This window comes from Alligator mississippiensis, chromosome 3 (genome assembly GCF_030867095.1).
Source record: "Alligator mississippiensis isolate rAllMis1 chromosome 3, rAllMis1, whole genome shotgun sequence".
Lineage (NCBI taxonomy): Eukaryota > Metazoa > Chordata > Crocodylia > Alligatoridae > Alligator > Alligator mississippiensis.
The window spans coordinates 203,053,204-203,079,233 of NC_081826.1; the positions used below are offsets into that span (position 1 = coordinate 203,053,204).

A 26,030-nucleotide genomic window follows, 5' to 3' on the forward strand; every position below is an offset into this window, starting at 1 on the left:
TTTACTTATCAAGAAAAATACATTTTAGCTTAATTTCAGATTTCTGTAACTTAATCCAAAATTAATTTAGTGTAAATAGTAACTGCGTAGCTGATTCTTGATTTTGAACTCAGGAACATTAAGAAATTTTGGCAGGACTGATTTGGAAAAAGCAGCAGTATATTGCCAAGTTTACTAGTTTCTGCCAAGCCTCCCATTTTTGATAGAACAGTCCTATTTTAAATACCTATTCTACATGCCTTGTCAGTGCATTCGAATTAACACTTTTGTTCATTCTGTCAAGCAAACACTCAGCGAAACACTACTTTCATTCTGAGAGTGTCTGTGAAAAGGTTAATGTAAGTGTCCCCTCCTGCTTGCTGGCAGAGAGAAGGAAGCTGGCAGCCATCTGAAGCAGTGTCTTGATGCTTCTATTACTTCATGTTTGTATTTTGGCAAAAAAAATCAGCTTTCCATCTTAAATGCAGCACAATTTTGGAGGGCTGACTTTTGGGAAAAAGATGATTCTGGTATGCAAGTAAATATGGTATAAGGCAAGAAACATCCCAGTCCCAATCAGTCATAAAACACTGTGGCGTACAATCCCCATCAGATGAATAAAAAGCTTGCTCTTTCAGTGTGGTGGAAAAAGTTTGTCTTGCTTGTATTGTAGCTACAGTAGCAGATTTTTTTTTTAACACTTGGATGTATTACTGCAGGCACAGAATGAAACTGATCAGTCCTCCATTCAAAAGCCTTCAGCAACTTCTCAGCAGCAGCAAGCTTCAGTTTAAGATCAGAGAAGAAAATGGCAAATTAAGTGTTGACTCAATATTCAAATGGAGGTGAAAGAAAGAGATAAATGATGAATTTGATAAAGATGACAAATAGGTAGATAAAGAAGTTGAAACTAGTAAAGGAAAATGTTTGAAGAGATGATCCGCTGGTACCTAGCGTAACACTTAAAATGACATTTTTCTATTATACTTTTTGTATGTGTTTGTTTCATGTCTGTTTAATTACATTTTTTCTTTTGTAGCATTCTCTGCTAGTCAGGGAAGAGAATCTGTCTTCAAATCCCTCAAAACTAATCAGGTACTACAGTAGAAGATTCTTCCTTGCTAGGACCAACACATCTGGAACTGAATAGCTACCTGAAGTTGCTGTGGAGTACCTGTGGAGTTCTTTTTAAATGCAGCAATCTCTTCATTTTTGAGTTTGAGAATCTTCTGCTGTTGTTCCATCTTTAGCTGAAGTTCCTGTAAATAAGAATAGAGCACTTGTTCAGTCTTTTGTTACCATATCTACTGTTATTTGTCAGAGAGTCCCTGTAGGAATATTACATTTTAATTTAATCAATGACATTGTATTTTAATGATAGAGAGTGGGTCATAAATAAAAAAGCCTGAAGAGAAAGATGTAAATTGTAATAGTAAAATTGAAGGGAAAATATTACACACATACCCCCTACTTTAGTTTGCCTGTCTTGAAACCCATTCCTTGTATTTCTCAGACATCTTACAGCAATATATCATGGCCTATGAGAAAGTAAAAAGAGGCAAAATCTTATCCAACAGAGAAATTAAATTACTTGCTTTAATTTGTTGCTGGTCTCGTTGAATCTCTGCCTCTAGAAGTTTCTTTTTTTCACTCTCTTCATGTAATCGTTTTTGTAGCTGGGCTTGTTGATGCCTCATATGAGTCACATTCTGCTCGAGTTCTGTTGCCTGTCTTTCATTTTGGGTCGATAATGAAGCCAGCTTCTTTGTGTCCTCCTGCTTCTTCTGTAAAACCTGAGTTCACATAGTGCATTTCAGTCTTACAGCACAAAAACTTAGAGATGCAAAAATGCATCTTAGGACAACAAGGTTACATACAACTAAAATGGTCTTGCACATCACATGAGTTAGATACTAACAAAAATACCTATATTTGCACATATATGGAATTTTGTGTGACATTTTAGTAGAAGACCAGTGATGCAAGACAGATAGTTAATAACCAATTTAAAATATTTTTTTTGTCTAGGTTCTTCCATAGTACCAACACAAAATATTATAAAACCACATCCATGCTATTCACTAATAAGAAAATACACTTTTTGCATAGGGATACAGTGGCACAAAAGTGTCAAATATCAGCACATTAAGGACCCAACTATCTACTGTAATTCTGCTGGTTCCATGGAGCTATACTGGCTTAAATTGGTGAAATGGAGTACAGAATTGCACTCTATACATACAACTGCATTTCATAAACCTTAATGACAAAGATCAAAACTACCTGCACTTTCATCTTAGCTGCATCCATTTTCTTCCGGAACTCTTTTTGTAACTTGGCTTTCTCAGCAACATCTCTCAGCTCCTTGTTCTCCACCTCCTGAAGCTGCTTTTGTGTTTCAGCTAGTTCCATTTTGGCTTGCTCAGCTTCTTGCTCCAATTTAGTTATTTTCAAAGAATACTGCCTGCTTACAGACTGAGCATCATTACCTTAAAAACATCATATTACAAACAGTTCAAACAATATCTGTATTTCACAGAGCACATAACTAAACATCCATTATTTCTAAATTTCACATGAAAATCTTATCCCTAATTATATGTCTAACGGAAGTTTCCCTACATGTTACAGGAATCATGCAATTAACTGGTTAATTGCACAATTACCCTGAGACCAGCTATGCATGCAAAGTACTTATCTTGCCAGAAAAAGCTCCAACCAGCTATAAAATTAGACCTCGAAAATGTGCACTCATTTTATTGCTGATAACTACTGAGCTTGAATTTGCACATGTAGCAGAGTCCTGCAACTAAGGGAATTCCCAGCCCCAGCAGCTACCAACTCTGGGTCTTGACAGCATACCTCCCTGTACTGGAACACGGTTGTGATCTCCCAGCCCCAGAGGTGTGTGGAGCTGATATAGTCTTCCAGATTTTGGGGCTCCCCTCGCCCCTGGGGCTTGATTATGGTAGCCAAGATCTTCTGTCCCCAGGGGTTTCATGTACCCACGAGGCTGGGAGATTGCAGCAGCTGCATCTCCCAGTTGCAGGGGGTGTGTGGAGCACCCTCAACTGAGAGGGCTCCCACTCCTGGGACCTTGCTTCTTGCCAGTGCAGGGGAAGCCCAGGATCAGGGGGATGGTATGTGGCATGGCAGGAGGCATGATTGTGTAGATTGTACAATAGATCCCATTGCACCTTTACCTGCATATGTAGAGGGGCCTGGAGTTTTTATCATTAGATATATCCTTTCTGAAAACACTGACAGATTCCCAGACACTTTCCAAACAGGAATGAAGTCAGCGTTCCTTTCCTGGAGTCAAGATAATAGACACATAGGAGTCCTAATCTGAATCCTCCTTGTGCCATCAGACAACATTTGAGGCATGAATAGGGCTCCACTATCCCTGGCATGCTCTTTGCTTGAATGACTTTTTTTGTTTTTTCTAAAAGAACATAAGAGTAAGTGGTCAGTCTGTCACTCAGTTCTCCAAGTAGTTGGCCAGTGGACAGCTTTTTGTCTGTTCCCTACAATTTAACCAATATACATGTTCTTATCAAGTGTTAAAATTTATGCCAGCAAAACTCTCATAGTTATTGGAGCATACAAGCTTTCCCTCCAAGGTCAGGGTGCAATTCCTAGGGAGTGTATGTGGACATCCTTCATGTTCACAACGTACAAATAAGATGGCAAACATAGAAAGAGCACATTCTTGACAAAACATAGTATGTATAACCCATTCATCTGCATCTACATAATGACTATTATCAACATCTTTGCTCAGCAACTATTTTCTGGTATGTGCCAAGTTAAAAATACACATTTAGGGAGAGTTTTAATTACTATGAAGTAGTCCTACAGCTAAGCTCAGGAAGGGCTTTTCCTCCAAAGGGTGTGATGTGGATAAAAGTGAAGATACATTTGTGGAAAAAATAATTATTAGGAAAACATACCAACACACATAAAACATGACAATTAGATATAATTCTGCATTACTTATGCTTGCTTTATTCATATACATTTTTAATCCAAACTTGTTCTGTGGAAGCCAGTTACCTGTTTTTACCAGTTCTTTGATGAGTTCCTCTTTCATTCTGATGTTAAGTTCAAGTTCTCTCATTTTTTGCTTGGCTTCAGTGAGTCCTAGTTCCAAATTCTTTAACTTCTGCATATTTAATACCTGACTTTTCCGGATGCAAACAATCTCTTCACCTGAAAGATAGGAGCAATTCTGATCTGACGCATACTGTACATTCAGAGAACAACATTCTGGGCTATTCTGTGCCTAGAATTTGGGAGGCAAATCAGAAGGAAGGGTGTACAGGGAATTTTTGTCATGAACTGCACAAAAGTAGGACAGACTACAAATGAAGGTCCAGAAACTGGTCCATCTCTTAGGTGTTTACGTAGACTTATGTACTTAAGTGTGATCCTACTGCATGTTGCTTAAATCCATTAAAAAAATTAACATGGTCATTTTTGTTACATTCTGTCATCTAAAACTTAAGTCACAAAAAGCAGCAAGTAGGTGGAGGACCCACCCAGCTTTTGCATTCACTGTTTTTCATGGATTTGAACAGAGTGGAATAGGATTACACTAACTGTGCCTAGTAAGCAGAACAAAATTGGGACACCATTAAGAGAGGGAAGAAAAGATGTTGACTAAAGATATGGAGGGGGAGCTACTCTGGACTGTCATTCATAGCAGTTGTGATGCTGTAAACTGTTATCTGTGCATGAGCCTGTAGTAATACAAGTGTAGTAAAACTGCTTCAACTTTACCCCTGCTTAATCCAGGGTCAAAGTTTGGGTGCTTTAACTTGTTTATGTTGCTCATGCACATGCACAACTGTAACAGCTGCTGCACAGTCCCACACTTTTGAAGCCACTACCAGTGTACCATTTGTCTTTAATATGCCCAATGATGCTCCAAAACTCTAAAAGAGAGCAGGAGGGATATTTACAGCTACATATGGCCTTGTGCAAGTCACTTCAGTTTTCTGTCTCAATTTGCCTGAAAAACAGGGATAATACAACTTGTCTTCCACATAAATAATGCATTATCTGAATGCCTAAGATGCTAAGCAGTAAGAATTGAAATGTGCTTTAGGAAAAAGTGAATCTCTGAAAACAAATCCACGTTAGAACCTTCCAAATATTTTTGTTTTAAAATGACTTATGATTGAATAGGAAAAAATATTAATTTACTGTGCTAATGAACATTCTTAGTTGTAAATTTCTCATCCTTGATATCCCTTCCAACCTTGTAATTCCATTATCCGATGTCACATCATGGGATAACAAACATGTTCTTATGCATCATAACTTTCAGTTGTCATTGTTACCTGTGACAGTGTCAGTCTGCAACATGGTTTTGTCTGGTAAACTGGACTTGTATATTTGGCACTGCAGATCATTCATTTCAAGGGGAGAACAAAGAGCAGCCTGTTTTCGTGTCCAGGTGTGGTTTATGGAGTGCCTAAGGAAAAGTGACAAGCCATGCCATAGTTCAAATTTTTAGTGTTGTTTGTTTATTTAAACTCATGCAATATTATATATGCTTAATGCGTTAGGCTCCAAACCTGAAAACATTGTTGTGTGTGCTTAAATCCACCTACGCACCCCCAACCTTTTTCTGAGGCCTTGAAAACAGATTTTGGAACAATCCAATTATAAAGCTACATCAAATGTAATAATTTTACTAGGCATTTGTGGCAATCCATTCAAGAGGTTTATTTCTATTGTGATACATCAGGAGGCTCCATACGTTTATACAGAGTGACACTACAGAGGAGACTTATATGTCAATATTTAAGTAATAAGTACATTTGATACCTGTTTCTTGGTAAAATCTTTAAAAACCAAACAAAAACATTACCTAAATGCTGGTTTCTTTTTGCTGTCTGTATTCTTCTCCTCTTCATCAGAGAAATGAGAGTGAAGGACTTCATCTTGTTCTTCTATATAACTCAGCATCATCTGGCTGCGAGTTCGAAATCCAGCCATTACTTGGGCTAGCGAATAAACAGGAGGACTGGTATGCACCTTCCAAGAGGCCCAAAAAATACAGTCAGGGGTAAAAATATTTACAGACATCTAGCAATAATTGGACTGACTTTTCAAATGGCCTCAAACATAAATCTGTTAAAACCTGCACTTGCCTGCAAAAACAAAAGAGCTTCTACAAGTTTTCTTGATATCTTTTAACAGAACTCTTCTGAGATAGATTTGAGAATGTGTTCCAAAGGCTTCAGGAGGTTCTCTTGCCAATTCAATACATGGCACTTTTCTTTCCAAATCAGAATGGAATAGACACATCATTTACTAATAACAATGTGATGTATTTTATTAGACCAACTGAGTAGTTGGAAAAAAGTTCTTTGCAAGCTTTTGGGTGCAATCACCCTTCTTCAGGCATAGGAAGTCTCTGCTGTTCACTTCCTATACCTGAAGAAGGGTGATTATACCCAAAAACTTGCAAAGAACTTTTTTTCCAACTACCCAGTTGGTCTAATAAAAGATATCACATCTACCCGAAGAACCTTGCCTGCCTATCCTTGCCTGTCCTTAGACCAATACGGCTACAACCAAAAACCCACTAATAACAATGTGTATTTAGTAACCATCAGAATAGCTGCCTCCTTATGCTTGTTGTTATAGAAGTACAATTGTATGGGACAGTCAGTGCAGTGTGTATTGCCACAAATCAAAAGTTAATTTGTTTCCTTACTGGGTAACTAAAAAAGAAACTAACAATACTAACATTAATATATGCCCATAACTCTTGTACCAAAATTATAACAATCAGAAAATAAAGGAAAAACATATGTTTATTTAGCCCTTACCTTTTGACACTCAATCCCTGAAGGAACATGAAAGGAATACAATAAACTGTTAGTGAGTGGCACACTGTACGGTCTTGCAGATGTCTCTAGAGCTGGTGCTGGTGTGTCACTGCAAGGACCCCTGGTTACAGACACTTCTGTCACTGTAAACTTCTCCAGCTTATCCTGTAGCTGATCAATAAGGACTTGCTGTTCTACCATTTTCTCATTCTCAAAAATAAAACACAAATCAACCTGCTGTTAGTTCTCAGTTCTCCATCATGTTTATATTACCCAAACTAAAGAGAATAACTTGGTTCTAGGTTGATCTAAATTCTTCTGCAAGGCTTAGATTTTTAAAGTGCATTAATAGTGAATTATGGCACTGTTAAAATGCTGCAAAATCATTTTAACATGCATATAATTTAAATTAAACCAAAAATGCTTTATATAAACAAGCTTCAAAACCATTTGTTAAGACATTTGTTAAGACAGCTTCGGAATAATGGCGGCACTCCCCCATGCTTAGAGCATTCTGACTATTTCTGTCAGCCAATCAGAGCGCGAATAAAGCGTTATGGACAGACAGACTGACTTTAATAATATTAGAATACTGACACAAAGTAGAAGGGATACTTATTAGTCTGTAGTTGCTTCATTCAGGCATTTTTGGCACATAGCAAAACATGCACCAGACAACAATGGTTAAAATCTGAATCTCATTCTAACAACTTAAACATAAACTTATGTTTGCCAATGCAAGTAGCTTCATAGATTTTATAGATTTCATAGACATTAGGGCTGGAAGGGACCTTGAAGATCATGAAGTCCAGCCCCCTGCCCCAGGGGCAGGAAGTCAGCTAGGGTCATAGGATCCCAGCAAGATAAACATCCAAACGTTTCTTGAATGAATCCAGAGTAGGTGCCTGCACCACTTCTGGAGGGAGTCTATTTCAGGCCTTGGACAATAAAGAAGTTTTTCCTTATGTCCAGCCTAAAATGGTCATGGAGGAATTTATGACCATTGGCCCTTGTTATCCCTTGGGGCGCTCTGGTGAAAAGACGTTCCCCCAGATCCTGATGCACACCCCTTATGTACTTATAGGCAGCCACCAAGTCACAGCTGAGCCTGCGCTTTTCCAGGCTGAAGAGTCCCATGGCTCTCAGCCTCTCATCATAAGGCCTATTCTCTTGCCCTCTGATCATGCGTGTCGCTCCCCTCTGGACTCCCTCAAGCTTCTTGACATACTTCTTGAATTGTGGAGCCCAGAACTGGATGCAGTACTCCAGCTGCGGCCTCACCAAGGCCGAGTACAGTGGGAGGATGACATTCTGAGATTTACTTGAGAAGCATCTATGGATGCAAGCCAGAGTTTTGTTTGCTTTACCACCTGTGACAACACAGTGATGGCTCATGTTCATCTAGTGGTCAATCGTGACCCCCAAGCCTTTTTCAGCCGTGGTGCTAATGAGTGTAGCACTGCTAAGCCTATAAACATGCTGTGGGGATTTTTCTCCCCTGAGGTGGAGTACCTTGCATTTTTTGGTATTGAACATCATCAGGTCTATATCCGTCCACTTACTAACTTATCCAAGTCAACCTGGATCACTAGCCTATCCTCAGGTGTGGATCCTATGCCCCAAAGTTTAGTGTCATCGGCAAACTTAGCCAGTGTGTTTCTGACAACAATGTCCACATTGTTGATAAAGATGTTAAAGAGAACAGGTCCAAGGACAGAGCCTTGGGGGACACCACTGGTCACAAAGCGCCATAAAGATTTGCTTCCATCAACTACTACTCTCTGGGTCCGACCTTGGAGCCAATTTCCCAGCCATCAGACTGTCGTGTAGCCAAGGCCACAGTTGTCCAGTTTTTCCATGAGATCATGAGACACAAGATCAAAGGCTTTTTTAAAGTCCATATATATGATGCCAATCTCTTCTCCCTTGTCCAGGTGACATGTCACCTGGTCATAGAAGGAGATGAGACTGGTCAGGCAATACCTACCCATGACAAACCCGTGCTGGCTGTCCCTCAGGGTGTTGCCCTCAGCCAGCTTATTCAGAAGGGTATCTTTGATAATTTTTTCCAGAATGTTACCAGGGATCAAGGTCAAGCTGATTGGCCTGTAATTCCCAGGATTTACTTTCTGCCCTTTCTTGAAGATGGGTACCACATTGGCCTTCTTCCGATCTTCGGGCACTTTGCCTGAGTGCTACGAGTTTTTGAATATTTTTGCCAATGGCTGGGCTATGACACCTGCCAGCTTCTTGAGTACTCTAGGGTGTAATCTGTCAGGACCAGCTGACTTGAAGGTTTCCAGCCTCTCAAGGTGTTCCTTTACAAGGTCTACACTGATGCTGGGTATAAATACGCCCTCACCCTGGCCGTCCCACATCATGCTAGGCAGGGCGGTCCCTTTGGGCTGATGAAAGACTGACACCAAATACCCATTAAGCAGGTTGACAAGGTTCCTTGGGTGAATTTGATATCTTTTATTAGACTAACCCAAATGGTTGGAGAATAGTTATTAAGCAAGCTTTCGGGTTCAAAAACCCTTCGTCAGGCTAAGGACGCTGCAGCAGTTGCTGCGTGCTCTTCCTGGATGGAATGAAAAGTAAACAAGCCAGGGGCTGGGCTGGGCTGGGCTGGGCTGGGGAGTCAGTTGCCAGGCAGATTGTAATGTATCAAAAATCCAATGTCTGTGTTTAGTCCCTGATCTCTAGTATTCAGCAGGTTGATGAAACGGAGCTCATAGGCTCGTCTCTGGGATGTGTTGTGTAAATTTCCCTTGAGGATCAGGACTGAGAGATTGGAGAGAGAGTGGCCGGCCCTCCTGTGAGAAATGTGCCCCCACCGGTAATTGGGTGTTTCTGTCTTTGATGGATTTCCAGTGTGTGTTCATTCTGGTGCGCAGTTGTTGTCTGGTCTCTCCTACGTATCTTCCATCAGGGCATTTGGTGCATTGGATGAGGTATACTACATTCCTGGAGGTGCAGCTGTAAGATCCTGGGATGCTGATGGCTCTGTTGTGGGGTGTAGTAATAGTGGAGGTGGTGGAGATGTGGGGGCAGGTTTTGCATTTCTTGTCATGGCACGGTCTGGATCCTTTTGGTGTGTTCTGGGGCTGAGGAAGTTTGCTTCTTGTGATGAGGTTGGCGAGGTTCGGTGCTTGTCTGAAGGCTAGGATGGGTGGCTCTGGGAAGATTTTTTTAAGAATAGGGTCTTTTTCTAATATGGGTTGCAATTTTTTGAGGATTTTCTGTATAGGTCCAAGGGATGGGTGATAGGTCATAACCAGCGGTGTGCGATTTGTGGGTGTTTTTCTTCTGTACTGCAGCAGTTCTTCACGTGGTATCCAGGTGGCTCTTTCAAACGTGCGATCTACCTCTCTGGAGGAGTGTTCTTGCTGGGTGAAAGCCTTTTTATGGTGACTGTTGAAGTCTTCTTCCAGGTGGCTCATAAAAAGGTTGGCATACTGTGGGGCCATTTTCCTCAAGAACTGCACCATCAAACCCTTGCTGTACTTACGATATATCGATGACATCTTCATCATTTGGAGTGAGAACCAGGAATCTCTAATTGAGTTCCACCAGAAATTCAACAGTCACCATCCCTCCATCCGACTTCCTTTAGAATACTCCAGCACCAACATCCCCTTTTTAGACACAATGATCAGTATCCAGAAGGGTAAAATACAGACCACAGTATACAAGAAACCCACAGACCAACACACATATCTGCACAAAACCAGCAACCACCCGAAACACACCAAAAAATCTGTGATATACAGCCAAGCCCTCAGATACCACTGCATCTGTACTGAAGAGAACACCCGGGATCGCCACCTCACCAATCTTAAAAAGGCTTTCACCCAGCAAGGACACTCCTCCAGAGAGGTAGATCGCACATTTGAAAGAGCCACCTGGATACCACATGAAGAACTGCTGCAGTACAGAAGAAAAACACCCACAAATCGCACACCGCTGGTTATGACCTATCACCCATCCCTTGAACCTATACGGAAAATCCTCAAAAAATTGCAACCCATATTAGAAAAAGACCCTATTCTTAAAAAAATCTTCCCAGAGCCACCCATCCTAGCCTTCAGACAAGCACCGAACCTTGCCAACCTCATCACAAGAAGCAAACTTCCTCAGCCCCAGAACACACCAAAAGGATCCAGACCGTGCCATGACAAGAAATGCAAAACCTGCCCCCACATCTCCACCACCTCCACTGTTACTACACTCCACAACAGAGCCATCAGCATCCCAGGATCTTACAGCTGCACCTCCAGGAATGTAGTATACCTCATCCAATGCACCAAATGCCCTGATGGAAGATATGTAGGAGAGACCAGACAACAACTGCGCACCAGAATGAACGCACACCAGAAATCCATCAAAGACAGAAACACCCAATTACCGGTGGGGGCACATTTCTCACAGGAGGGCCGGCCACTCTCTCTCCAATCTCTCAGTCCTGATCTTCAAGGGAAATTTACACAACACATCCCAGAGACGAGCCTATGAGCTCCATTTCATCAACCTGCTGGATACTAGAGATCAGGGACTAAACACAGACATTGGATTTTTGATACATTACAATCTGCCTGGCAACTGACTCCCCAGCCCAGCCCCTGGCTTGTTTACTTTTCATTCCATCCAGGAAGAGCACGCAGCAACTGCTGCAGCGTCCTTAGCCTGACGAAGGGTTTTTGAACCCGAAAGCTTGCTTAATAACTATTCTCCAACCATTTGGGTTAGTCTAATAAAAGATATCAAATTCACCCAAGGAACCTTGTCTGCCTATATCCTTAGACCAACACGGCTACAACCTAAAACCCATTAAGCAAGTTAGCTTTTTCCTGGGTGTCAGTTATCAGTTGTCCCATTTGGTTCAGCAGAGATCCAATGTTACCCTTGCTTTTTTTCCCCGACTCCCTACATATCTGAAAAAGGTCTTTTTATTATCCTTGATATGTGAAGCCAGATGGAGTTCGGTTGCCGCCTTGGTTTTCCTGGTCCGCTCCCTGCAGGTATGGACCAGTGCTAGGTACTCCTCCTTCATGGTGATTCCAACCTTCCATCCTTTATAAGTCTCTCTTCTTAGGCAAAGGCGGCCCTCAAGTTCCCTGCTGAGCCAAGGGTGTTGCTGTGCCCTTTTGCTACCCTTCCTCCGAGATGGGATGGACATCCCTTGTGCTGTCAGGATCGCTCCCTTGAGGAACAACCACTGCTCTTGGACACCTCTTCCTGTCGAGCTGTAGTCCCTTAGGGTCTCAACAATGAGTCTCCTGAGCTTGTCAAAGTCAGCTTTCCTAAAGTCAAGGACTTATGCATTGGTGACTGACTTGCCAGCTTTGCGATGGATAGTAAAGGTGATCTGCTTGTGGTCACTATCACCCCGTTTTCCATCGATTCTTAGATCACTGACTAGATCATCCCCTTTGGCCAGTACCAGGTCCAGCAACACTTTACCATTTAAATTATTTTCATTAGTGATTTTATTAAAGTTACACATGCATAAATATTTGAATGATCAGGCCCTCAATTTTTCTTGTGTATTACATCACTTTTCCCCAATTATTTTGCAGTTCTATTAGTGATACTAAACTGGAGAACTTATCTGCATGTCTTTTCCACACTAGTCTTTGCACATTGTTTAAATTTCTCATACTGTGTAGCTTTTCTCTCCTAAACTGACCATGACTGTCCTGTCCTTTTTCAAATCCATCCTCAAGATCAGTTTCTTTCCACTACACCTACAAAAATTTGCCAGCTATGAACAAAGAGGATGAAGAGCAGATACCTACAATGAACATATAGATATTTTGTTTCAAAACATACATTTTCATGTCCAACTTCATATGTTTGTCTTCACTGACTGATAGTAAAGACAGTGGCTATGCAGAAACGTTCATTTTCAAATGGGGGAAATCGCTGTTCTCCAGTAGAAATCAAAAGTGTACAGATGCTCAGGCTTTTTCTCCTAAATCAAAAATTGCTGCTCTGGGAGAAAAATAACCCAGGAACAACCAGGATTAAATTGCTCCTGTAAAAGTTTCTCCCAGGAGTCTTGTCTGCATACTTTGTCTTGGTTTAACACCTCCAGGGGACCAGAAGGAGTGGAGCTGGAAGAGAAGCTCAGGTGTTTTCCTGAGAGCGGGGTCATGAAGGCATGGAGGGGGGTAGCTTCTCTCCCTGTCCCACAGACCAGGAGATCAGGGGAACTGCAGCTACTGCTCCTTGACTCTTTTCTGAAGAAGGCAGTCCCCAGTTTCAGAAAGAAGCAAGCAGCTTTGCTAACTTGTACTGGCTTCCCCTTGCTACCCTGCCACTTAGCTGAGTGGCAGGGCTGCAATTTGAAAGCTAGTGTCTGAGGCTGACTTCCAGCCACCAGTTTTTAAGTTGCTGCCTAACCACTCAGTTGGGTGGCTGGGTGGCATGGGGAAGCTGGCTGGAGCCAGCAACTGAGTCATGGAGGCTTTTCCCAAGCCCTGTTCCTGGCCATCCAAGTGACTGAGAACAGATTATAATAATGGAATATATTTGGCAAGTTTAACAAACACATGACATAAAACTTCATAAATATCAGGGGTGTCAAACATATGGCCCATGGAATCACATCATGCAGCCTGCAGGGCTCTAGGAGGGGCTACAAATGTGGCAGTGGGGTGAGCAACAGTGGTAGCATTAAACTCTGTGACTCCACAAGCAAATGCAGCAGTCTGGGGAGATGTGAGGGTTAATGCAGCTATCACTTATCCTCCTGCTGAATTCCAGGGCATAGAGCCCTGCTGGGGACCAGTCATGGTGCAAGTGACAGAAGTGTTAAACCTGGTGACTCCCTAAACTGACACAGTAGCTTAGGTACCCAGAGGGTTAACACTGCCACTGCTTGCCCCACCACCAGAGCTGGGTCCAGATCAGCCACTAAGAAGCCTTTTGGTTCAGATCTAGCCCAAGAGGCCAAACAAGTTTGACACCCCTGATACATATGATTCATTTCCACATAGTATCATGTATATGTACTGCAAGTTACTTTTACAAATCTGATTCACTCTGAGGTGCATTCAAATTGCATGCCACTTGAATGTTGCTTTAAACTATCTGACTTAAATAACTGCTTTTTGGTGGGGAAGAATGGACTGAGCTCATGTTCAGTAGTCAGAAAGTGTCAAGTTGTAAATCTAGCTCTGCCACTGACATGATGTGTGACCTTTGGCGAGTCTTTTAAGCCCCACAGCTAAAGCTTTTGCAAAGACAGATTTTTACATTGGGGCAATTATTTTGATAACATTAAGGGAGAGAGGGTGCAAGTAAATTTTAATCCCAACCTAGTTAGTCAAGATAAATCTACACCTCTAGCTTGGGGCTGCCTCTATGTAGTAAGGGTAAAAAACCCCCCACCTGTGCCTTGCTAGAGACTACAGAAAATGAAGAATGGGAGGAAGAGAAGAAGAAAGTGATGGCTGGTTTACTTACCTTTTATGTTATACAATCACCCAGAAATGATCTCTTCACAAGGCAATGGAGGAAAGGGGAGGAGAAGGGAGAACATAAGATTGGAGGAAAGAAAGAGAGAAAAGGAGATTGAAGAAAATAGCAGTAACTATCCCATATTTGGAATATTTACATCTGATTTTATTTAATATTTTTAGAGAATCCTTGAATATTAGGAGGCAGCCAGGCAGCATTAGGAGAAACACCAAATATTCTATTTACAATCTCATGAGCTTTTAGCTATCAGACAGTTGACTCAACTCATTATACTGCTCCAGATGATGAAGTTAGTAATTATTCCTAAATATCTAGGATGAGATCCTGTTCTATTTAAAATGATGGAACTTTTGCAGTCTGCTTCGAATTGAAATCTTGCCACTGAACTTTGAAAAAGTGTAACAAACATTCTATAGCACCTTTAATCTGAAATCTTTGTAACTATTGACAAATGAATGTCTATGACATTTTTATTATAATATTACTGTTACTGTTTTCACAGATGGCTAAGCACCAGTGAGACTGAATGATTCACCCAAGGTCACAAATTCAGTCTTTAGCACAGCTAGGCTGTAATCTAGGTCCCCTGATTTTCAGTCCTGTTTTTCAGCTATTATGCAGAGTGAAACCAAACTAATATTCTCTCAGCTGGTCATAACTATAGAGCCTAAGACTTAAATTGTGCAGCCCTGACTCAGACAAGACTCCCACAGATGAGAAAATAGTTTTGTCTAAGTAAGGAATGCAGAATATGGCCCTAAATCAACAATTAAAATGATTACATTCAAATGTGCACCTGAACTGAACCAAAGTTAAGTAAAATATATAAGAGGAAAACTTACCTGTAGTCTATTTGTTTCTTGGGCCTCTTTTAGATATTCTAAGCATTCTTGGTGTTCCTGTAATAATGCTTGTATTTGATCCTGTAACACTTTTAGCTCTTGCTCCTTCTGACTAAACATTTCTTCATCTGTAGCTAGAGCCAGCTAGATAACAACAGAAAAGTGGGAGTGGGGATGAAAGGAATGGCATTAGGAAGGATCTTGTCATTAGCCTGTAATAAGGTGTTAAAAGTGGGCAAGTGACATTTTCCAATACAAACAACTCGTAGGCCCTCCAAAATTGGAGTGGTGATTCTATGAGGGCTCACCCACAGTTTCTCTAAACACTCCTTCAGTTTTGTAAAGACATCTATTAACATTCTCACAAGTTCCTTTCTCTATAAGAAAAAAATGCCACTAACCAGAGTTACTGTACCAAATGATATATAAATACAGTATTTCTTTCAGCATACAGAGTCAGTCAAGTTCTACATGCTTTAAATGCCAGGATAATATATACATTTATCACAAAATAATGAAGACTGCTTTACTTGTTCTGCACCACAGGTGATAACCACACAACAGACTGAAAAGACCTGAAAACTTCTGCGGTGGTCTTTACATATGTTGCCCTATGTTAAGAGGCTGCATAGCCTGCTTGAGCTCTGTAGCCACGGGATTCCAAGCAGGTCCAAAAGGTTACAGGGTTCGTCAGGGAGACTCTGTGACACCCATGGACCTACCCAAACTTTTTTCCTTCCCAGCACTGATTCAGAGTCTCTTGATTACCACATATTTCAGTCTAGCATTGAGGAATAAGTCTATAAAAGCCTGGATAGATAGGTGTGGGAGTTGTGGGTGTGTGGTGAGGGAGCATGTGGGGGGGGGGGGGTGTGGATGTGGGGGAGGGGTGTTGCAGTGTATGAGGGGGTGTGGGTGCGGTGGTCTGTATGTGCGAGGAGGGGTGTGGGTGCATGTGTATAGTGGGGTGTGCATGTGGGACTTGCCCTATGAACACACACACTGTGTCCCTCCCTCGTTGTACACACACACACTCTGTCCCTCCCCCTCATTGCTCTCCCTCCCTCTCTCATTGCTCGGATGCACGCACGCACACACACACATACACACACCCTCCCACTCCTGGCCCCGGGATACCGGCGCGGGCCCCATGCTCCCACAGTCTGACCATGCAGATGGGAGCCACGTGGTGCAGCAGAAGCGACTGGTGGGCAGGGAAGCAGTGAAGGTGGCGGTGGGCAGGGGGGCGGTAAAATAATCTGGAAGGCCAAGTGACAAGGGAAAAGGGGACAGCAGACAATTCTGAGTAAAAAGAAATAAGACTGGAAGCACTTATTTCCTTTTTAAAAGGAATTAAGGAAAAGTAGTTTGAAAACAGAATGTATATAGGTATGAGAAAGTCTATGAACTGCACCAGAATTCAGAGTGTATATTTCAACTCATAAAATGTGTGATTTTGTTGCACTGCTTGCACCATGGAAGCAAAGATTCCTCTTACAACGCTGTAGTAATTAAAGCAAATAAACTCTCTGATGGTAAGCGGGCACTAGGGTTATTGTTACACATTAAATGTAGCACATGTTATATTTAGATCTTAGTAAACATCAATACAACTTAGAAAGCTTTCTAATCATACATTAATGCTTACTATGATCTAAATATAGATTGTAGTACCCTACCAGAGTCTTGAGCCGACTCCAGTTTAATCTCAGAGTTGAGACCGAAAATCAGCCGATTTTAGTTCTAGACTCATGTGGCATCCCAAAGACGAGCCTGAAAATCACCTGAGATCACACTGGAGCCAGGTCAAATCTCTGGTACAGTAAGGAGGCTGAGAGTGACCCCAGCACCACACAAAAGCCAGTCCCAACCCCCACAATACAGGGGAGCTTTGAACTGGTTCCCATGCGGTGCCAGGGTTGCTCCCAGCCCTCACACCGCACAGGAATCTTGAACCAGCTCCTGTGTAGTGCAGGGGCTGAGACAAGCTCTCATGCAGTGCTGGGGTTCCTCCCGGCCCCCACACTGGACCACAGTCTTGAGTAGGCTCCCATGTGGTATAGAAGGCTGGGGGCCAAAAACTGCTGTTTATAGCTCCCAGCCTCCTTATGGCACTGGGACTGGTTGGCTACGGTGCAGAGGGTGGGGTGGGAACCCAAAAACTATCTGCTGGGTACCCAACCTCCCCTCCTCCTGCACCCCCTTCCTGCTATAATCTCCTTATCATATTACCTCAGTGGAGCAGTCTGACCTCAGCTCAACAGGTGTTCAGTAATGCGATCTGAAGCACTCCTTGCTGGAAAAGGCATAACTTTATTACACCCGGATGGTACATAGCATGTGCTTTACTATATGAATACAACCTGCTTACCAACAAACAACGTTGAGGTAAACACATTATTCCAACTTTTCTCTGAGCCTAATCTGCATATAAAATGAACTTTTCCAAACAGGAGATTTTACCACCTTCAACTCTCCTATGAAATATGAACTTTCATTTCTACCCAGGAGAACTTTTACAGTCTTTTCTACAATGCCTGATGAAGGGTGTTTGTGCCCAAAAGCTTGCAATTGAAGACATTTTTTTTTGCAAAAATCTAATTGGTCTAATAAAAGATATCACTTCTACCATGAGACCTAATTGCTTCTTACTGCTTTAACACTCAGACACTAGCATTAACACTAGCATTGTAAATGTTAGCATGTGCTAAGTGTAAGGTATAATAATACCCTAGGGTTAGAGGTTTTAAACCTTTCATCAGTGTCTAACCTAAGTAGAGTGAGGTAGTTGTGGGTGTGTTACTCTGAAGTCAGACAGAAGGCAGGGTAGATTTGCACCTTGTAGACTAACTAAATCAGGTGCATAGCATAAGCCTTCATAAGCAACAAATTTACTTCATCAGCATTTGATGAAGTAAACCCCCTGCTTAAAGAAAGCTTATGCTGTGTATTCTCTGATGTAGTAAGTGTATTAGGTGTTAACATAAATAAACTTATATTAGGTTGCTACTGTTGACCTATTATCAATGTGCTTTTTCTTTCAATGCTACTTTCAGTCACCTTTTGAACTGTTGATTTAAATGTCTTTAGTTGCAGCATTAATATTTTATTTGGCTAAGGCTGCTTTGTTTAATTATTTAGTTAGTAAGTTAGTTACCAATGGCTGGCATGTTAAAATAACCCCATATTTGCAAAAGTTGCCACAACTAAGCATATAGAGAGGAAGTCCACAAAAAAATGTATGTATTTTTATCATGTATTATTTTGGGAGAAGGAGGAAAAGTCATAATTGAGGTGGCTGAGAGCTCTTCTCTCAGTAGGTTGTTGTCTAGCACTATTATGAGCTGAAAGGCTCCAACCTTATCTGCCTGTTTGAGAAAGAGCTATCAGCATGAGAGCTCCTCTGTCACCTCCTCCTGGATAATAATCCTGCTGCGAATCTCATGCTTTCTTTGAAATTCTCACCACAGCAGGAGAACTGAAAAGAAATGTCATGGCACCAAAAAACAGGAGACTGATATGTAACACAGAAGCATGTGTCAAAGAAATGCTGGGCTAGAAAACCAGTAAATAAAGGATAACTAAAAAAAAAAACAGTTATGAGAAACTTGTTTAGTCAAGTTTTTTTCCCTCAAGTGTCATAACTCACAGTCAACTACGGAGCTAACAATAAAAAGAAGCAGGAGCTTGCTTCCCTCCCCCACCCCTTTTTTTTTTTTGAGGAAGAAGTGATTTAATGAAAAGTATTAGGTTAGACTTGTGCAATCTCGTACTGCAGTGATTGGTCCAGAAAGTAGGTAGACAGACACACCGTGGTATAAGAATCAGTAAGATACCTATGTTGTCACATTGTTTATAGCAGTGGTGCTCACTCTATAGTGTGTAAGTTGGATCTGGCCTGTCGACCCATGTAATCTGGCCCAGGGGCTCCCCAACAATCCAGAAGGTTGGTGCCAGGAGAACAGAAGCAGAGTTAATCACGCTGGCATAAGGGGTTGGTCCACAGCTGGATCTGGCATGTGGGGTTAGGCTAACACGCAAGAGCAACCCGCAGCTGGATCTGCTGCACAGGGCTACTCTGTGGCTGGATCCAACACACAAGGCCAGGTTGGTGCACTGGACTGTACTCATGGATCAAATCCACACACCAACCCCATGCTGTATCATGCCTTTCTGACCCTGAGTGCGGGATCCAGCCTGTGAACTGGCCCCATGCCATTCATCTAGCCCATGGGGCCAGACAGATTAAGCACCAGTGGTTTATGGGGTTCCTGATTCACTAGGGTATTTTGGGGATTTAAAATGTGATTTCTGAGAGAGTTGGGCAACTTCAATTTTCACTTCTAAATGAGAGTGAAAGAAAGCAAGAGAGAGTATGAAGTCATCATTCTACAACTTGGGCTTACAAACACTGTCATTTCATGACTATCCCAAACCTATAAAATGTATATGTCCTTCTCTCCCATAATGAAAACAGATTTATTTTGATGGGTGACTAAAACAATCACCCAGGTTGACCTGGCAAGCAAAATGTTGCAAGGCTGCAGTAATTAAAGCAGATGAACCCTATGCTGATAAGCAGGCAATAAAGTCAATGGCTTTAAGCCTTTCAGTATCTAAAGTTTTGTAATGGAATGTCCTTTCTTGCATTATTACTTAAATGAATAATCTTAATTAAATACCTGGGATCTTTTTAGTTCCCTCTTCAGCTGAAGAACTGTAATATGATGGGGATCTTCTTGATCACTTCTAATTCCACTCTCAACTTGTGGCATGGCAAGAGCTTCCTTCCTCAATTCCTGTACCACGTTGATCCAATCTTGTAACTTGTCTTGTTGACTTCCTGTTAGGCTGATGATGTCATTTAAATTGACTAAGAATCTGAAGACTTTCTCAATGCAATTTCTGTAGCTGAAACATTTCACCTGAAGCTGGGCCAGTTGCTCTTCAAGAGAATTGATTCGAGTCCTATCTTGACTCAAGTCCTGTGATCCTTGACTAGCCTGGGATGTTGCACCAACATGCTGGCTCTGCAAAGCTTCTCTAAGCAACTTAATCTCAAGTTCCATTTCATCAATCCGTTCCCAGTCAGGATTGTAGTTAACAACTGGTTTATTTCTAATATTTTTGGCTCTATTGGCATACTTGAGGGAATTTAAAGACTCATCAAAGTCAGATGAAGATGGACTTATACATGTTATCATGACAGTCTTGGCATTTCCTCCTAAGGCGTCTTTCAGAATACGAGTAATTTTAGCATCCCTGTATGGAATATGTATACTCTTTCTCTTTGGGTCTCCAAGAGCACTTATTACATTTCCCAAAGCCAACAGGCCACTGTTGATCTGAATTGATTCTTTGAACCGTTCACCAGTGTTTCCAGTTTTGGTCACTCTTTCTGATCCTGCCAGGTCTACAAAGTGGAACTTTGAAGTAATCATCTGGATTGATGTCTGAGATGAATCTTGTGTGACATCTACATTTTTCTGAGACTGTGCAGGCTGTTTCTGACAAACGCTAATAGTAAAGATGGCATGAGACCGGCTTGAGTGCTCATTCATTTGAGTTGTACCTGTGTGACGAGCTGCATTCCCACTTTCCAACAGGCTCATCACTTCATCTGCACTTTCCACTTGACAATCCTTGGCACCAATAATCACTTCAAATATCAAACCAGAGAAAGCATGAAAAATAGGTCAACAATAAGTTCTCAGCAAGTTTGCAGAAAGCTAGTTCTGCTACATAAAGAAGTCACCAATGGTCAAGCTAATTTACATAAACTCACCAACAAAATACATCAGAACTTGTATTAAATTCACATTAAAACTACTTAAAACAGTCTACCAGTGAAAGCTGTAGTACCTATTAGGTAAAATGGCTCAAATGCATATTTTCAGGATTGGACCCAAGGCTGTTGATGTTTCTATTTCATTTCATATAGGAAACTGGACCAAGTTATGCTCCCTGCAAGAACAATTCATTTGAACTTTCTGACTACTGATAGCTTAAAATATCGATGTGCAGTTTTGTGCTCATAAAAAGTAGTACATGCAAAAGTAAAGGCCAAGATACCCCTATTCTAAAAAATCAGGCTCTGTGTGCCAGCATATACATTACCACATTAAATAGTTTTCATGTTTGAAAAACTTAAAAGCAGGCATATGGAATTTCAAAAGTTGTTTGTGAACTAAGAACAAGTGAGAGAAATCTCAGTTCAGAGGGTGCATTTTTCCAGTTAAAATAGGTTCCTTGATCATCACTAGAACATTGTGTTAGAGAGCACATGACTTCTAAGAAGAGGCTGAGGGAACTAGGCTTATTTAGACTGGAGAAGAGAAGACTGAGGGGGAATTTAATAGCAGCCTTCAATTACCTGAAGGGTGGTTCCAAAGAGGATGGAGTAAGACTGTTCTTAGTGGGGGCAGATAACAAAACAAAGAGCAACTGTCTCAAGTTGCCGCAAGAGAAGTTTAGGTTAGCTATTAGAAGGATCTTTCTCACTAGGAGGATAGTAAAACTCTGGAACAGGTTACCCAGAGATTCTTCATCTTTGGGCATTTTTAAGACCTGGCTAGACAAGGCCTCAGGTGGGATGATCTAGCTGGGGATGGCGCTGCTTTGAGCAGGGGGTTGAACTAGATGACCTCCTGAGGGCCCTTCCAACCCTAATTTCCTATTATTCTATACTATAATGTGTTGCTCTGATGGTATGGATTTTCTGAACAGTTTTCAAGTTTTCTATAGTTCTGTAGAATTGGACCATCTATAATCGATTAGCAGAAAAGAACAGCAGTAGTATTATTATTAAAGATTTTTCCTAGGATTTTAGAGATTAACAAAAAAGCTTGTCTATTGAGGGTATCTGTTTGACTGAGGCGAATTAGAAATTACATTCTTATAAATTTGTCTTGAAGAACAGCAAACATTCCCTGTGCAACACTTTAAAACTCATTGCTGGAGCACTGCCCTCTGCCCTCCAGCAGCATTCTTACTAATGCCTCCTTAAGCAGCTACAGTATGTTCTGCAGAAAAAAAAACCTTTATGCTGGCGCAGCATACCTTCAGCTATAGACAAGAAAGCCATGCTAGCTCAATGCAGTGGAACATTAACACCAGAATAAATACAACATTTTGAAAATGAAGAATAATGTAGGTGGAAAAAAATACCTTCAGAGATGGAAGAAAGCACTTCATATATTTAATCCATTTCCATAGCCTCTAACAAAACCAGCAGCTTCTCTTATCACCACTTTCTCCTCTCTCTCTCATTTCATTTTATACTGAGCAAACAATTTCTACATAAGGCTCTGGATGCTAATAAACTGTCAGCTTTGGAGGCACAGAGACTTGCTTTGGAAGCACAGATTCCTTATCTTGAAACAAGCATAAGCGGATTGGGAAGCCAAAGGCACTCACTCAAGTAAGAATAATGGTTACTGAAGTCACTGTGGTCCCTTTTAAAGCGGGGGTGGGTCAAATGCAGCCTGTGGGCCAGATGCAACCCACCATGCCATTCTACCCAGCCCGCGGGGCCCCTAAAAAATTTAGAAAATTAATATTTATCTGTTCCTGGCTGCCTGGCACGTGGCCCTGGATGGCTTGCCAAAACTCAGTAAGCAGCCCTCTGCCCAAAATAATTGCCATCCCCTGCTTTAAAGTATTTAGAAGAATGGGAGTTGAGGGAACAGGGTGAAGGATCATTGAGACTTTCATCTCATCATACACCCTTCCTCATACCTATCCAAGACCATAATCTGGTACCTACACTAGTGGTGTTTGACTCCTTGATTTTTCGAACAGTTAATACAAGACTGACTCAGACCATTTGAACTGAACTTTGCATTTGCTGATAAAAAAATATTTCTAAAACAAAATAAATTTCTAAAACAAACTGCTCTCTCAACCTTGTAATGAGGAAGCACTTTTCAAGAAAATGCAAGGCATTTTTCATTTACACGTGATTAGAAGCAAATTTAATATTTAAAAAAAATGAAATAGGCTTCTCTACCTGTATTTCCTTTTTCATCTTCTCGAATATGTAAATCTTTCATAGAGGTCTCCAGCTCTAGCAGATCACGGAGTTCTTCCTTGTAGATCTCTATATAAGATACTTTTACACTGAAATCAATATTAGTGTTTTCAGAAATGCTCTGAAATAGTTCCTGGATAGCATGTGGAATGATACCTTTTTCATTCTCTGCCACTGACGCTAAAATATAAACAAAGATGTGATCAGAGCTTGCAGTCAATATACCTTTAATATGAAGTTAAACATTCAGAAATATGCAATGGATGCACTGTATCAATACACAAATGAATGTGAAGAATTTTAATTCTTGCAAGGACTCACAATATCAAAAAGCTAAATATTTGTTTATAGTTCTTAACAGAAAATCAAATTCAAGCTCTAATAATGTCTTGGGGTTTAATTTAAGGCAGAAGGTAAAATGGTGACTCAGTGATCAAATGTATCACAGTTTTGAGCTTACATTTCTCATGAGACATTTTCTTAACATCTAGTAATTGCTGGTGGGAGCAGCAGTTTTAAAAGAATAACTTAATATTTGTATTTGATACCTGTTTCGCCAATGAAGGAACAAGAGACATTCAGTGAATTTCCATTTGCCAAAAACAGGATGTTATTTATGAAAAATGGTTATTCTTTAAAAGGTAGACCCAATGCAGAAAGAAACTCCTATCTACCACATTTCAAAGTTGGTATTGATTTAGGTCAGAGGAGACCAAACCATTGGGCCCAGTAGGCATGATCTAATGCATGGGGCTGCATAATCTCATGGCTCACAGGGCTCCCTATGGGTCCAGAAACTTAGCAGCGGGATGCACAGCAGCAGAGCCTAAAGCCACACCAATTCATTCTGCCACTATTCCTCCACAGCCAGATTTCTGGACCTGTTGGGTGCCCCACAGGCTGAATGACACAGCTTTCATGCTGAAATCAATATTAAGTACCAGGGCCACCCCATGGACCATATGCTAGTCACCCCTGATTGAAACTGAACATCCATGAACAGAGCATCTCATTTTTGCACCATTTTTCTCAGGTATCTTGGGTCCAGCCTAATTTAGAATGAACTCGTGTTTTGAATAGCTTATCTCATATTTGGCCAGAAGAATATATTAGTTTATAGTCAGTTAGTTTATAGTTGCATTTTCAGGTAGCCTTTAAAACATAACTCGTCAGTAGCGACCTACCCAAATTGTGATTGCACAAATTTTGTGGAAATCGTGGAATTGGACTATTTCTACAAAATCCACAAAGAAAAAAAAACTTACTAAAAATAAAATGCTGGCTCCCTAGTGGGGAGCAGACAAGATGACTGCCACCCCCTACCCCCCTTGCCCTGATTGGCTGAGAGGGCTGCTTGTCATGCAGCCCCGCCCCTCTCCACCAATCAGCAGTAAGGGGCAGGGCTGTACAATGAACAGCCCTCTCTACCATTCAGTGGGGGGTGGGGACCACCTGGGTTCCTCAGCCAATCAGAGGCATGGGGGGGGGCACGATAATCCCTTGAAAATGGCAACCAGTGACATAGGCCAACCACCTCCTCGAGTTGGGTAAATCCCTACTGATCAGTAGTGCTATGCTAGTACTGTGTGATTTGGTGATACATTTGATCATAGTATTGTGTACTGTGATAGGGAATTATAGAAAGATGTAGGCAGATCACAGCATTCTGTGCTGCACAGACAGTTGTTAGAATTATTTACTATAATGGAGTCAGGGCAATGTTCTAATACAAAAAATTAATAAGACAGAAAACCCCACAAAAATGAAATATGCTAATATGAACTATACACTATGGCCCAAATTTCAACACCCCTTTAGGTAGATAAGTAGCATTCATATGGCTTTTTAGATCCTATTCCTCTCTTCTTCCATATGACACAATCCAACCCAACTTTCTCTCCTTTTATCCAATGATTATTTTATGTAATGAGAAATATAGAAAAAGAACTGGAAGGAGGAATGGGAATTCAACCCAGAGCACCCTCTCTTCCAGAGCAGCATCTATTTCATTGAGATATACAGGCCCCTCTGGCTTGCTCTTTTTGCAAACCCTTCTATTTTCTGCTCTTGGCTGCTAACTTCAGCACAAAAGAAGAGGAGCACTCTTGATTCTGCCTGGCCTACTGTCTGTCAGTTAATGCACCACCCTAAAAGGTAGACATAGGTTCAAACCCCCTCAGGTTGACAGGTGGCCTAGAACCTGGGTCTTCTATCCCTTAGGTAAGTCCCTTACTCATTAGGCTATTAAATTAAAAAGGTAGGTGGACCTTACTCTGTCTCCCTAGCCCTCCAGTCATTATAGTCACAGGTTTTTTGCACCTAATACTGCAGGAGCACATGTGGGATTATGTGCCTTCCAGGGCAGAGTAGGATGACAACAAAATTCAAGTGGCCAAAGTGGATCTGTTTTGACCTAATCTCGTCCAGGTGCTTAGAAGTAGGTTCCTTGATGACTGGCTGTATGATCTTTCCAGGTATCAAACTGGAACCACACTGACTGGTCTATAATTCCTCAGATCCCGCTTCTTCCATTTTTCAGATGGGTGTTATTTTTGCTCTTTTTCAGTCACCCAGATTTCACCTGGCTGCCATAATTCTCAAAGATATTAAGCAAGGTCTCTGAAATTACCTCAGCCAATTCCTAAAGACAATTCTAGCATGCATTGTGCTGACACTTCTGACTTGACAACACCCAGCTTCTCTAAGTAATCCCTAAGCTGTTCTTCCGCTACTGTAGGCCAGTAGCGCTCCACCTCCAGCCTGTGGGCCAAATCTGGCCTGCAGGGCTGTGTCATCTGGTCTGTGGGGTTTCCCACCAGTCCAGAAATTTGGCAGCAGGGGATTGGTTGC

At 41.4% G+C, this 26,030-nt stretch overlaps 1 protein-coding gene across 1 annotated transcript in view; it reads right to left on the reverse strand.

The window, feature by feature from the left end:
• The window catches only part of KIF27 (kinesin family member 27), a 50,702-nt gene that overhangs the window by 15,012 nt on the left and 9,660 nt on the right, over positions 1-26,030 (reverse strand). The window contains exons 3-12 of the mRNA XM_006263728.2: positions 23,160-23,360; positions 19,834-20,810; positions 15,152-15,295; positions 6,825-7,034; positions 5,858-6,024; positions 5,325-5,458; positions 4,036-4,191; positions 2,263-2,468; positions 1,575-1,772; positions 1,134-1,238 (exon numbers count right to left, since the gene is read on the reverse strand). Of these exons, the coding sequence (XP_006263790.1) occupies positions 1,134-1,238; positions 1,575-1,772; positions 2,263-2,468; positions 4,036-4,191; positions 5,325-5,458; positions 5,858-6,024; positions 6,825-7,034; positions 15,152-15,295; positions 19,834-20,810; positions 23,160-23,360 (2,498 nt within the window). The remainder of the gene's footprint in view (positions 1-1,133; positions 1,239-1,574; positions 1,773-2,262; positions 2,469-4,035; positions 4,192-5,324; positions 5,459-5,857; positions 6,025-6,824; positions 7,035-15,151; positions 15,296-19,833; positions 20,811-23,159; positions 23,361-26,030) is intronic.